This window comes from Spermophilus citellus, assembly GCF_964194105.1.
Source record: "Spermophilus citellus genome assembly, chromosome: 7".
Lineage (NCBI taxonomy): Eukaryota > Metazoa > Chordata > Mammalia > Rodentia > Sciuridae > Spermophilus > Spermophilus citellus.
In genome coordinates, this window is record NC_138188.1 from 104,316,310 (window position 1) to 104,330,486 (window position 14,177).

Consider the following 14,177-nt stretch of genomic DNA (forward strand, 5'->3'; position numbering starts at 1 on the left):
ACAGAGACAAATAATTGACAGCCCTCTTTCTTCACCAACCAAGAAACTGCCTCCTGTTGCTCTTTTCTTGCAGTAAAAACACAGTCTGTCTGCCTGAGCCAGTGAACTTACAAGCAAGTGTGTCTGTTTTTCATGACCTGAAAATAGCCTGTGGATAGCATAAACGTGGGTAGGACACCTCCCTGGACTTTTTTTGAGGAAAATATGGTGAGGGACATGTATATGTGTATGCAACATACGCTAGACTATTGCTACTAACAAGGAAGGTCAAATTCTTGATTATATTCCTCATAATTAGTTTCTGTGGAGGGGAGATGACTCATTTTTCAGAACTTGGTCCCCATTGCCGATCTGAAAAGCTCACGTGGATGCCATTTCAGCTTCCCTATTCCTACGTAACTGCAATTGCCTCACATCCTTGGGCATCTATACTTAGGATGCCATTGAAACAGAGAAGTTTTTTTTTTAAATAAAACATCATGGAATTTCTGAATCATTTAAATATTTTATTGGAATGGAAATTCCCTTATGTAGAAAAAAATGATTTATAGTCTATGGGATTGGAGAAGACAGTAGATATTGAATTCTCTATATTAAGGTAGCAACTGAAAATTAGTTGGAACAAAAGAGGGGATGAAGAGTGGGGATGGGGAGGGCGCCACTGACCATCCCGGTGCCTCCTTTGGGTCCCTGGAAGGTTTGGAGGATTTTGATCTTTGTAAATAACCTTGTTACCAGTCACAATCCATCAAAAAAATAAAAATAAAATAAACAAACAAAACCAGATGGTGAGCTCAAATTAAAAGTACTGTTTTCAATAATCCGTTGTGGGGAAGCAGTTGTCTGGGGCTAGTGGCATGGGGGCTGCTGAGACCTGGGGCCTGAAGATGCAAGGAGAGAGCACCTGAGCCTAGAAGCAGAGGGGGCTGGGAACAGCCAGTCCTCCGGGGAGGAAGCGATTCCTGACATCACTTTTCTGGCTCCTTCATCCTCTTGCTCATCCTACCCATTGAATGACCCTCAGCTGGAAGCCAGAAGACAAAATACACCTCAGTGTGGCCCAAACAGGTCCAGGGCAAACATCAGGACAAAGATGGGTGGGGATGGGTAGGGTGGGTTAAAAATGTTTGGGAAACACATATGATATTCACCTTCACCACCATTCCTCCTAGATTCTTCTCTTTATATTTTAAAAACTGAAATAAATACTGTTTAAAAGGAAACTGCTGACTTGTTGATTCTCTCTCCACACCAAAGTTGGGCAGAATGACGTAAGCAGCAGGCTCTAGTTACTCCCCTGGGCCACTCACCCAGGGCAGCTGAAGCCAGAGCTTCTGCCTTTCCAAGCTGTGGAAATAAGCAGATGGCCAGGTGATGCAATGTGACTATTAGCCCACAGGCTTAATTATCTGCATGGTCACAGCCAATAGACGATGACACATCTGAAGAACCCACATGTTCCCCAATACGTAGGCTCGGAATTTTTTATTTTTTCAAAACCAAAAAAACTCTCCTCCTTCATTTTCCTTGCTGCTTGTTGCTTTTCTTTCAAGTGTGGATAAATCATATTACCCTTTTGTGATCAAAATTATGTCCCATGATGTTGACACTAACTGAGGTTAAAATGACCTGACCTGCTTTTCACTGACTTCATACTTTCCATTTTGCTTTTGGGCATAGCTGGGGGTGTTTCTTCATTAATATCTTCTTATTTTAAAGCAGCACTAAATCCACTCACATGTTATTTTGCTCCCCATAAGAAATGTTAGATTATTACCTTAAATGGAAAAAAAACCAGCTTCCCTTATAAATTAACCCTAGAAATAAATACAATGAGAACACGACAATGTTTAAAATTCCAACTAAATATTGTGGTCTGCCAAAGGCTCTAAGCCCCAGGACTATTTTTTCCCCCTAATTATAAAGGGAAGGTTGGCAAGTACAAGAGATGTTACAAATTTATCCACAATGAATGAGATTTTCTTCTATTTGTAAACAGTGGATTAAAAGAAAATGAAACATGCAAGATTTCTCACTGTGGGGTTTAATGTTATTTAATGGTGGGTCTGTGTGCCACTAACAGTTAACTTGTGCAGAGTACATGCCTTCACTATAGGAAACCTGACTTGAGTAGGTAGGATGATTGTGGGGTTAGGAATAGTAGGAAGCTAATCGTAACTCTGCTCCATGGTAGGCCAAAGGCAGAGTTTGGATGGCTCTCCACACCCACATTGCTCACAGGACTCTGCTAAGACATTTTCATGAGCAGAGACTATTATTTATTTATTATATTATTATTTATTATTTATTTGACAGAAATAATTCAGTCAAAATTCAGATTCACCACCAACTACAAGACACCTGCTGAAACTGCAAAGCAACTTGACCCTGGAAAGCCACACAATAAGAACAGCTGATATTGCTTTCTATTATGCTCCAGGTATTTGAGTGTTTCACATATGCTAAAATTTTATCCTTCCACAAGCCTATGAGAAACATGCAATTAGTACCCCCACTTTACAGAGAGAAAAACTGAGCCTGAAGATCTATCAAGATAATAGGACTAGTAACAAAAGAACCAGGATTCAAATATGAGCTGTCTGGCTCTAGAGTAGGTGATTAACCATTCCTCAAACCAAGCTCAGGAACAATACACCTTAAACCCATGGAACAGGAAGCTTCCAACAATGGAAGCCTCCAGGACTGGCTACATGATTTTCAGAGAGAACTGAAAAATGAAGATCTGTGCTCTTTGCAAAAAATAAAAATAAAAAATAAAAAAAATTAAGAATTCAAGATGATGATAGCACATTAGGAAACAAACTGTGGGCCCTTCAAAATGTAGGGCCCAGTGTAATGGCACAGGTACATGTCCAGGAAGCCAGTCCTGCAGCCGGGTGAGACACAGCCACTATTAATGCCCAGATGTGCTGGACAGTCCAGTCAAACTTGTGTAGTGTAACTGAGTCTAGATCCAGACAAAGCTTCAGTTGGCTAAGGAAGACAGTTGTAAAGGATGAAAAAATCAGCCAGGCGCAGTAGTGTATGTCTGTAATCCCAGCGGCTTGAGAGGCTGAGACAGGAGGATCGCAAGTTCAAAGCCAGTTTCAGCAAAAAGCGAGATGCTAAGCAACTCAGTGAGACCCTGACTCTAAATAAAATACAAAAACAATAGGGCTGGGGAGGGAGGTGGCTCAATGGTCAAGTGCCCCTGAGGTAAATCCTCAGTACCTGCTCCCCCACCAAAACAAAGGATGAATAAAAATCAAGATTGTAGGGCCTTTGGGAGGGGTGCAAGTGTTTCATCCGATGTTCAGATTCTGGGGTCTTCCAGTGTCAAGCACCACTTGATTTTTAAGCAAACCATAATTAAGGCTTTTTAGCCCTTTCTACACTAGAGACTGGGAGAGTTTGGTCCCCACAGGTACAGCACTGTGACAGGTGGGAGGAAGCCCATCTCCATTTGCATTTTGGGACCATCTTTCTCAACATGTGGGGCACTGGAGGCCTAGGGCACATTGACGAGGAAGAAAGTGGCTTCCTGACATCTTTTGATGTCTGATGATGAGAACGGACAGAGGAAAGACCTTCCAGCTATGTCTTACAGCTTTGAGGTCACCTAGGTACTGTGGGGTGGTAAACAGTGAGGAGGCTGCTTCTGAAGAGCAGGGCGGGCAGCTTCCACAAAGGAAATCCAGCTGAAATTTTGTCGATCTTTTCTAAGAAGCAACTTTTGGTTTTCTAGATTCTATTTCATTACTGTTCACTCTAAATTAATATTTTCTTCCTTGATTGGATATTTTCCCACCATTTTTAAAATAGAAAAAGCCAAGCTTATGACTTGACTCTTATTTTCACTTTTGATTTGTCAAAAGGCAAAAAATTCTTCATGGCCTACTGCCCCAAAATGGTAGTGTCATGGGATCACAGAGAGTTCTGGGGAAAAGGTAATTGGTTAATAAGACAAATGTTATTCTGCTACATACAAATTACTTATTTTTCACTTCTGGACTCAAATACCTGTTTCAGGAGACAAATTTGGAATGGAATTTCCCCTAAAATAACCCTCAATAAAATCGGAGATATAGAATGCACTAATTTTCTCACTAAAATCTGAGCCCCTAGTGGTGGTTTAATAGGCCTCCTCCTTTGGAATTCCTAGAGGAAGACCATTGTCTAAAAATCATATTCCTCAGGACAGAAGTTTAGAGTGCTCTAGGAGAGGCCAAAACATTTTGGGGTGTCTTTTGAGCTCAAAGATCATCCTTTCTCTGAGAACTGACCCCTGTCTAGGATGGGTCTACTGTAGGATCTTGTCCTTAGCCTTAGTTGATTGGACTAGCAGTGGACACTTGAGCTTGATCAGTTATATTTCTCTTGTAAACTTGAAATTGTGACTAAGGCAACCAGTCCTTCTCTTCAGGTAATTGGAATTCTTATATGAACTTGAGAGCTGAGGGTAGTTATAATTCCCCATATAATATAGAATTTAAAAACAGGGAAGGCTGATATGTAAGGAAAGAGAAACATGTTAAAGGTCTCCTGAGAGAAACAGAAAGATGATGTTGGGTTCCCTGATGCCTTTCTATTTCCCTGGTCTAGTCCCAAATTGAAACTTAGTGGCAGTTCTAACCTTGGATTCCCTAAGACAGCCCTGTGTCCTTATAATGAATCCCCCTTTGCTTCATCAAATTATCATTATCAAAAAATAATAAAATTTTCTGAGCATTTAGTATGTGCCAGGGAGGGTTCCAATCACTTTACCTAAATTATTTTATGTAATACTCCCAGTAATTCTATGCAGTACTTCATTTTATATATTAAAAAACTGAAGAACATAAAAATTAAGTAACTTGCCCATGACATGCAGCTAGCACTGGATGAAAATCAGGATTTGTGCCAGGATGGTCAGACTTGGGAGCCTGGGCTGTCACTACTGTGTTAGACAGCTCAGCCTGCTCAAGTCGTCATCAAGTACTTGCAACCAAAATGTCTTATCTAAATGAAGATCTCTTCAGCCTGAACCCACTCTAACTAAAATTATCTTCCATTTTTCTCCAAGGTGCTGAAGACTGTAGTTACCTAAAACATACTATGGTCTATGTCTCCTCCACGATTTTGCTCTCCCCTGCCCACTTCCCAGTACTGTGTCCTGATGTCATTTCAGTCAATACTTATGGTGCATTTCAGTAATGGTCAATAGCTTATTGCATCCATGTCAGGCTTTCAGGGTGAGATATAAGGAGCTTAGAAGCAGAGCTATTTTCTCTTTCTCATAGGAAGGATGCAAGAAAAGCCACTTGAATTGGATTAAAGAGAGTAATCTTAATCATGGAAACAAAGGCATCGAAAGGAGTTCAGGCATAAGAGAGTCTTTACTTTAAAGGATCAGTTGATGTCTTTTCTATGTTTCTAGAATGGTCTTCACTTATTAATCTTTAAAATCTCACTTGCCAGTGTTGCATTTCAACATTGTAAGTCTCTATAGGAAGAAATCACGGTGGTAAATAAAAGATATTCTATTAAAACATAAAATTTCCTTAATTGCTGAATTTTCAATGAGCCCCTGACCTCCTTTGCTGAGTAGTCCCTTTCAAAGCTCAATACTTTGAAAGTGATGTATATGCTTTTCCCCAATCTGAAACATACCCTGACCTCACTCTCAGACACAGCTCAGACCCTGTGATGACCATCACAGCCTTTCCTCCACCCTAGAAAAGGCTGTCTTCTTTCCCTTTGAGGAAAGTTTGGGGGTGATGAGAACACCCCAGTGTCCTAGTTCTTCCATGCTCCTATGAAGGACCTTAAGTCCTCTCTGACCCTCGATTTTCACCCCTCAGCTATGAAATCATAACTGCTTGCTTTATGTGTCCATCTAGTGTCCTGATAACAGCCCAAGCTCAATCCATCCCAAACCAAATCAAGATCTTCCCCTAAGTTGTTCTTCTTCTCCTTGTGTAATAGCCACGTCATCACCTAATCATTCAGGCTTGAATCCTGAGTCATCTCAGACTCAGAATGTCACAGTGCTAATTATTTAAAGAAAAAAGCCATTTCCATCTTTCCCCCCAAATATCTGATTTACTTTTAGACACTGTCTCTCAGTTTCTTCAAATGTTCCTGAGATTCGTCTCTTCCTCTCTGTAAGGTTCTGGATTTGGGCTCCAATCTCTGTACTGGTCTCTTTTCCTACAGTTTTTTCCCCCCTCTCTGGTCCATTGTTTTACTTGCCAAGATTTTCACTGAATCCCCCTAATGTCCTTAGAATAGGGACTACCTTGACTACTAACCTAGACTCCAAGAATTTCTGTGGCCAGAAACCAAGATAATTTTTCTTGATTTCTCTCTTACTCTTTCCCAAAAGGAAGTTTTTAACCACAGCAGAGTTGATCTTCTATGATTTTTATCATGTTCTTCAAATAAAACATATAGACTAATCATGGACCCACAGAGTGTTGGGAAAGGAAGCCTCGGCCCAGAAAGATTAAGGGAATTGCCCAGAGTCCAACAGCCACCAGAGAAGAGCACAGCCAGCCTTCCTTTTATATTACACTGCACTTCTAGTCACTTTTGATGACTTTGATTCCTTTTGACATGTGATCACTTTTTGAAGACAAACAAAGGATGGTGTTTATTTGGAAGAAAATAATTCACTTACTCTTCTGCTGCTGCCTTGAAACTCTTGTTCTCTGACACCTACTCAGGCCTAAGCCAGTAAAGAGATTATTATTTTGGATGTAACTGAAGGGTGGAGACGTGGAAGGATATCTAGGCAAATATCCAGGGAAGGGCAGCCCAACAGGTAGAGTCCCCACTCTGCAGTGCTGGGGTCAGAAGGCCTCAGCTAAAATGTTCCTTCTCTCTTGTCATCATCATCCTTTCCAACTTTAAAATTCCCAGTGCTCACTCATCCTTCCTGTGAGAGAAGTAATAGTCTGTCTCCCCAATCCTGAGATCAGTCCCTTTGACTCTACCCAAAGTTCTATCCAGAACTTGTTCTCAGCCATATTTCTTATCTGGAGAGTACAGAGAAATAGGTAAAACTGGAGACAAGCAATCACAAAACCATCATATTTAGTCACTCATTTGACAAACCTTTGTTGTGATTTTTATCATGCTCTTCAAATAAAACGTGTAGACTAATCATGGACCCACAGAGTGTTGGGAAAGGAAGCTGCGGCCCAGAAAGATTAAGGGAATTGCTGTGTGCCTACTACATGCCAGGCACTGTTCTGATGAAAACCCTCTTAAAAATGACTATAATTGGGCTGAGGATGTGGCTCAAGCGGTAGCGTGCTCGCCTGGCATGCGTGCGGCCCGGGTTCGATCCTCAGCACCACATACAAACAAAGATGTTGTGTCCGCCGAAAACTAAAATAAATAAATATCAAAAATTCTCTCTCTCCCTCCTCTCTCTATAAAAAAAAATGACTATGATCCATTGGAGTCTTATTGTGTGCAAAGCGTAGTTTTAAATGCTTTTATAGACATAGACAAAGCCATAGCTACAGATCCATTGCATTTTTATAGCCTCATGTGATAAGTTTACTTTTGCTCATTACTGTTTTGTTGTTATCATTTTGTTTGTGTTTGATTTTGCTATCTTACATACCAGCAAGCGAAGATACAGAGCAGTTCAAGTGACTAGAAAATGAAACAAAGCCAAGTAGCAGAGCTGAAATTTGAATCCACATGGTCTGACTACAGAGCTTTGTATCTGTGACCCTGTTTCCTTGTTGATAGAACATCCTAACCTGATGCTTACTCACATCACCCCATGGCCTTTAAAAAAAGAAAAACATAAAGCTTTCATTTAACAGATATTGCCTGTAATGGCAAGGTGTCTGGCCACATGCTAGGTGCTGAGACTGTAAATACAAAATAAAAGACAAGGACTTTTCCCTTTGGAAGCTCACACATGAGCAGAAAAATAGTAACAAGAGCTATATGTGCCAGTGGTAGTGGTTTACAATGTACCTTAAAATACACCAGCATATAAAGACTCTGGTGTGAGTCCATTTTAACATTGACCGTAGGGGAGTTTGGTCAGTTATCCAAATCAGGAATCAGGGGCAGTCGTCACCTGGCATTTCATCAGAAGCTCACAGTCCAGAGACAGTTACAATTATCAGCTCAATTATTTTTCTATCCCCATATAAACATCTCAACCCTCAGAATCCCTTAGATTCCAAGCCCCAGCTTCCTGGAATTCTGTCTTAACTTGGTATTTTTTTTAAATGTGTGTGCATGTGCATGCATTTACTGATATATTTATATGCTTTTAGATATTTACTTTTAATCTTTTTATTATGGAAAATTTCAAACACACATAAAATTAGAAAGATAGCATAATGAATTCCTATGTATCATCAACTTCAACAATGATTAACTTTCATGGATATCTTGCTTTGTCTCCCAGTTTATTTTAATATATAGCTGGGGTTGAGATCACTGATCTAAATGAATAATCACATTGGGATTCCTGCAAACATAGAAGTATGTGTTGGTTACAGAGAAATCAGGAATGGGGGCAATGAATGCTGACCACAGAGAGCAAAGAAGAGACTTCCATGTCTCCTCCCTGGCTCCTGGGGTCTCGAGGGCCACAGGCAGCTCTGATATCTGGGATCCCAAGCAGAGATGCTTCTCTAGTGGGGCCAGATGACCCAGGTCAGGAGCTGGAATCATGAGCCTGCACACACATGAAAATTGGAGGTCTTCTCAAATATTAAAGTGGATTTACTAGGTTAGATCAAGTACAGTGAGAGAGTTTAAAAATATTTTTTTTGAAGAAAAAATAGTTGTTAGTTTAGGTAGTATTGTAATGCCAGATTCATGGGACCCCAATAGACCTCTAGGAACTGAATCTGATGCAAGCACACAAGAGTCTTTATTGCAAGCTCAAGCCTGGACTCACAACCGTTCCCGAAGCAATGGTTCCAGGGAATGAGTCCTGGTCCTTTGTCTAGTGAGATTTTATAGGTTTTTTGGGGGATACTCTATGCATCACAACATCACACAGCAAATCATTCCATACCATGGGAAAGTCAAACAACAACTCTTAACACTGATTAGCACATTCATTGGTGGGAACAAGTTGGTTAGGGGTAATTGGTTAGTACAAGAGGGGGATTCCTTTGAACTGATTGGTTTAAGCCACGAGGGGTGTATGTGCTAAACTACATGGTTTCTCAACATGTTATCAACCAGAATAAACTACTGGGGGCTCATCTGGCATCCCAGGTATTTTCCCTGTTTCATGCTGATTGGTGGTTGCTAGGGGGTTGCTATGGGTCCTCACCTAGCCTGACTGAGTCAGGGACACCTGGCTCTACAGATCTCTCCTGTTATTTGCAGACAAACAACTCAGCAGGGTGGTTATCTGCCTAGAAAGGCTCTGTGGGTTTTTCCAAGGACAAGGGTCACGCCCCCTTCCTTAGGACAGGCCTTGAGGTAGAAGCTGCTGTTATTTATTTTCAAAAATGGAGTCACATCAGTTTCTCAGTATGATGGGGGGAATGAGAGAAAACAGAAGATTAGTGAATAGAGAGAAATCAGATTCCAGGAAACTAAATTCAGAGAAAAGAAAACAAAAGAGGATAGTAATTTTCCTCTCAGACACTAGAGGGAGATGAGAAGGCCACGCTGCCTATAGGCAGGTGATGGTTGGCAGGGGTGGGCATCAGGCCTGAGCAACTTGGCAGGTCCTCAAGAAACCATTCAGAAAAACCTCCTTCCTTAGTGACTGAGAGTCCAGGAGAAATGGTCCTAGCTTGACTAGGGGAGCAAGGCAAAAGAAAACTGGAAAGTGGAACTAAAGGTTTCTGAAATCCCAGGTGTTAACCTTCCCCATCTTTAAAGGGTACGTGAATCATTCCACTAACGCTAGTTAAACTGACATCTAACAATTACCAACTAGATGCCACCCTTGACACTATGTGAGGTGCTGGGACCACAGCAACAGAGCCTCCCAGCACTTGGGTGCCTAGAGAGGGATCCTGGAGACTGCCAGCTGAAGAAGGGGGTCCCTGGGGCCCGCGGAGTCCTGCAGGGAATCAGTCAATGCTGACATGAGTGGAGTGGAGGGTGGGGAGTGGGGGAAGGTAGGGACATTTGCACTAACCTTGAGGGATGAAAAGGATTTCAGGACAGAGGGCAAAGGGCAGTTCCAGGCCCTTGAACAAAGGTTCAGTTTATAGACTGAGTTAATTTTATTTGTGTATTGAGTGTGTCCTGGGCTCACCCAACTAAGAGGAGTGATCTTGTGACAGTGGCAACAGTATGCTGTGTAAGAGAGAACACTTTTGGAAAGGATCATATCAGTGAAGTGAACCAGAAGTAAAATAAAGTCTCAAGATCGTCAGGTAAATTTCTGAGTAGGAGACATGTCAGCTTTTTAATTTAGTGACAATTGAAAGTGAGACTGCTGACAACATTGCTCACATTTTAGTCCTTAAGATTTGTGTGGGAGTCTGCAGGAACCCAGGATGTCAAGAATATGGAGGGAAGGTGCAGAACTACTGAGATGGGCTCTGCTTCCCGCGCCCCCAGCAATTCTTCTCCCCAGGGTCTCTCATGGGGTTTTGCCTCATTGTTCCCATTGACATCACTTGGTTCCAGACCTAGGCACACACAGGACCACTGACCATTTCCATTGCCTCTTGGCTTTGTTCTCCCTACTCAAGCCCCTCAGAACATGAATATTTCCAACACAGCCACATTCTGCCAGATACCCGCCCGTAAGCACTGCATTGAGTGCACCAACTGCCTGCTCCTTCTCTACTGCCTTTTGATTAGAGCTTGGATGCCACAGCTGGCCACTCAGAATCATCTATCCCACAGATCACAGTCGGTTTCTCCACAAACACTTCCTTATCTCAGCAGGAGTAACACCTTCTGCTGAGCTGTAGTTCAGGTAGTGGTTCAGCCACGCCTGCCAGGCTTTCCCCAACCTACTGGCAGGGCTCACGGTTGCATGTGTCAGGGAGCCAGCTTTATCCTGAGTTATTTATGAGCCCATGGATGGATGGCCAGTTAAACAAGAGGCTGAAGAGTCTTCTGAGAAAGATTAATCCTCAGGGGAGCCAGGCCCCAGGAGCTTGACTTAATAAGGCCTTGGTGGGGAGAGTAGTGGCTGGGGGGTCTATAAGTCATTCATCTCCTTGTCTAGATTTTGAGATCATGAGGGCAGAGACTGGGGATGATTCACCTAGTGAAGTATGTAGTTAGTCTCCAGTGTAGCATTTGGCAGCAGGAGATATTCAGTATATAGTTACAAGATAAAAAGAATATTTACTGTCCTTTCCTTGGAGCAAATCTGATGGATTATCAGATTTTATTACTGAAAGTATTAAGTTAAAATACATAGATTTTCTTTTCAGATAAGTGGGCCTATAGTGCAGTTATTATGTGAGGTCCACAAATCCATATCATATCAAGCATTTCTGTAGACTAAATAAAATGCTTTGTACCTATATGTGATACTATTTTCCAAATATATAAAGATAGTATTGCAGTTAATTTTTAGAACTCACAAATTTACCAAAAACTTTATTGAAATCCAAATGACTTTTGCCTTCCATATGCTGTTAGGTAGAAGCACCACTTCTACTATATAAGGTCTGATCCTTAAAAAGAAAAAGAAAAGGGTGGGGGGGAGAGAAGTCTAATCCTATGGAATTTCTATATATACTACAGGTGTCTAAGGACACCTGCCTTGAGGATCCTCCAGGTGGGAGAAAGGCACCACACTCAGGTTGAGGCCCAATTTACAGGGAACAGTATGTTCCGTTGTTTGTTATTTCTTCATTTACTCTCCCTGAAGGGTTGACAAGAGAGCTGTTGAATATCTAAAGACTGATAGAGGCCTTCTATTATAAAATGTGCATGGAAGAAACAGAATAAACACACAAAATAATTTTAGGAAAAAATGAGAAAAGAACACAGGAGTCATAGAGACACCTGAGTTCTACAAAGCACACAACTAGAATCCTAAAAGGAGGGGAAAGAGAGAATAGAGCTCTGAAGTCTAAACAGGGCAGCAGGACAATGTGACGGTGAGGTGATGTGGGCATCTTAGCTGGACTGGGGATGTCTGAGCTGAGAACTGGATGAGAAGAAGCCAGCCAAGAAGAGGTATGAGCAAAAAGCCTTCAAGACAAAGAACAACTACAATTTTAGTATTTTAAGGTGGTGGGTATTCCTGAGGAACACCAAAAAGATGAGAGAGAACGAGCAGAATGAGCTATGGCTAGAGGGACAGGCAGGTAGGGCTTTGGGCTTAGATGTAGCATAACTCTTCAAACTTTCCACAGAATTCCCCACATTTCCAACCCCTTTAATATACAAAGCCCAAAGCTGATTATTAAGTGGGTCCATGTGACTGATTCTGGGCAGAAATAACTCCGCCACTTCCAGGCCAAAGTAGAGAAAAGCCAACATGAGGATGTCAAGCTGTTTCTTCCTTGAGAGGACAGAGCCTGATGGTCAGCTGAATCAGAGTTGAAGCATGAAGCACAATTACCCTTAATAGTCACACAGACTCTTAGTACACTTTGAGAAAGAGAGAAATGATAAATCTTTGTGCTCTTAAGGAAGCCAATGCTAACTAATACTACATGGTAAGTTTGAATTTTATTCTAAGTGTAATAGGCAATCATTTGTGCTTTTGAGGTAGAAATGATGAGCTCTTACATGTGTTCATTTATTTTATTTACAGTGAACACATTTAGAATCCTACCACTTTGCTCTGTATGTGTAGAAGAGATTATGGGGAGAAGGGACAGGAGAGATCAGACCAGTTATGTGTCTTTTGCAGGTACTCTAGTTATGAAGTAGTGGTGGCTTGAAACTAGTGATGGCAATGGAGAGAGTTAAGTTGAATTCAGGATATATTTTCAAGATAGAACTGATAGGACTGATGAAAAGACTCCAAGATTTGGGTGTAAGCAACTGAGAGAATAAGACAGGGGGAGCAGAAGTTAAGGCAAGTGGGGTGGGACTCAAAAAGTATGTTTTGATTTAAAGATCTCTTCTAGAAAATTGAGGGAAGAAAAAAAGAGAAGTGTGAGTGTTGGAGGTGGGGAGAGGAGTTCTTGACTCATCTTATAAAACCACATACTATGACACTCAAACTTAATCATTCCACAAAATACATAGATGCAAAAATCCTAAACAAAATATTTTCAAACCAAGTCCAGAAATACATAAAAGGATAGTATATTATAATAAAGATGAATTTATTTCAGGAATAAGTTGGGTTTGTTCTAGGAATACAAGGGATTTTTTAACATTTGTTTATCTATTAATGTAACTCACAACATTAGCAGAATGAAGAAGATAATCTCAATAAATGCAGAAAATAATCTGATAGAATTCAATACTCATTTATGATTTAAAAGTTAGCAAATTCAGAACAAAGAAAACTTATTTAATTTGATAAAAGTATTATAAACACCTAATAGCATACATTGTATTAATGGTAAAGTATTGAAAACATTTTCCCTGAGATCAAGTATGAGACAAAGTTGTCTTCTATCACTCTTGCTATTCTTCCCTGTACTGAAGGTCCTACTCAGCACAACAAGGAATCAAAAGAATGAGGAGGAGGAGGAGGAGGAGGAGGAGGAGGAGGAGGAGGAGGAGGAGGAGGAGGAGGAGGAAGAGGAGGAGGAAGGGGAGAATAAAGAGGAGATGAGGAGGAGAGGAAGGAAGAGAAGGAAACTATAGGTCAGGAATGAAGAAATAAAACTATAATTATTTATAGATGAGATAATTATATCTATGGAAAATCCTAAAACTATATGGATTAATGATTAGAACTAATAGTTAACTTATCAAGATCACTGGATGAAAGTTAAAGATACAAAAATCAGTAGTATTTATATAAAGCAGTAATAAATGATTATGAAGTATGATACATTTATAACCACATCAAATTTATCAAACTCCTAGAAATAAATTTAAAGTCAACCTGCAATGACATCTACATGGAAAAAATTATTGAGCAGAAAGAAAGAATATCAAAATATGCTAAACTACATTCATCAATTGAAAAATCAATATAAAGATATCAACTCTTCACCAACTTGATCCATAGTGAAAATAAAATTCTAATAAAAATTCCAGGAAAGATTTTTTTCAAAATTGACAAGCTGATTCTAAAATTTAAATAGAAA

The 14,177-nt window shown here is 40.6% G+C and overlaps 1 protein-coding gene across 10 annotated transcripts in view; it reads left to right on the plus strand.

Annotated features, from left to right (window-relative positions):
- The window catches only part of PLA1A (phospholipase A1 member A), a 46,348-nt gene extending 32,701 nt beyond the window's left edge, over window positions 1-13,647 (plus strand). For all 10 annotated transcript variants that reach the window (XR_014023006.1, XM_081301740.1, XM_081301735.1 and 7 more), the window contains one exon: window positions 74-13,647. Coding sequence is in view for 9 of the 10 variants with exons in the window: in XM_081301740.1 (XP_081157866.1) it covers window positions 74-158 (85 nt within the window). In the remaining variant the exon portion in view is untranslated. The remainder of the gene's footprint in view (window positions 1-73) is intronic.
- The last annotated feature ends 530 nt before the right edge of the window (window positions 13,648-14,177 follow it).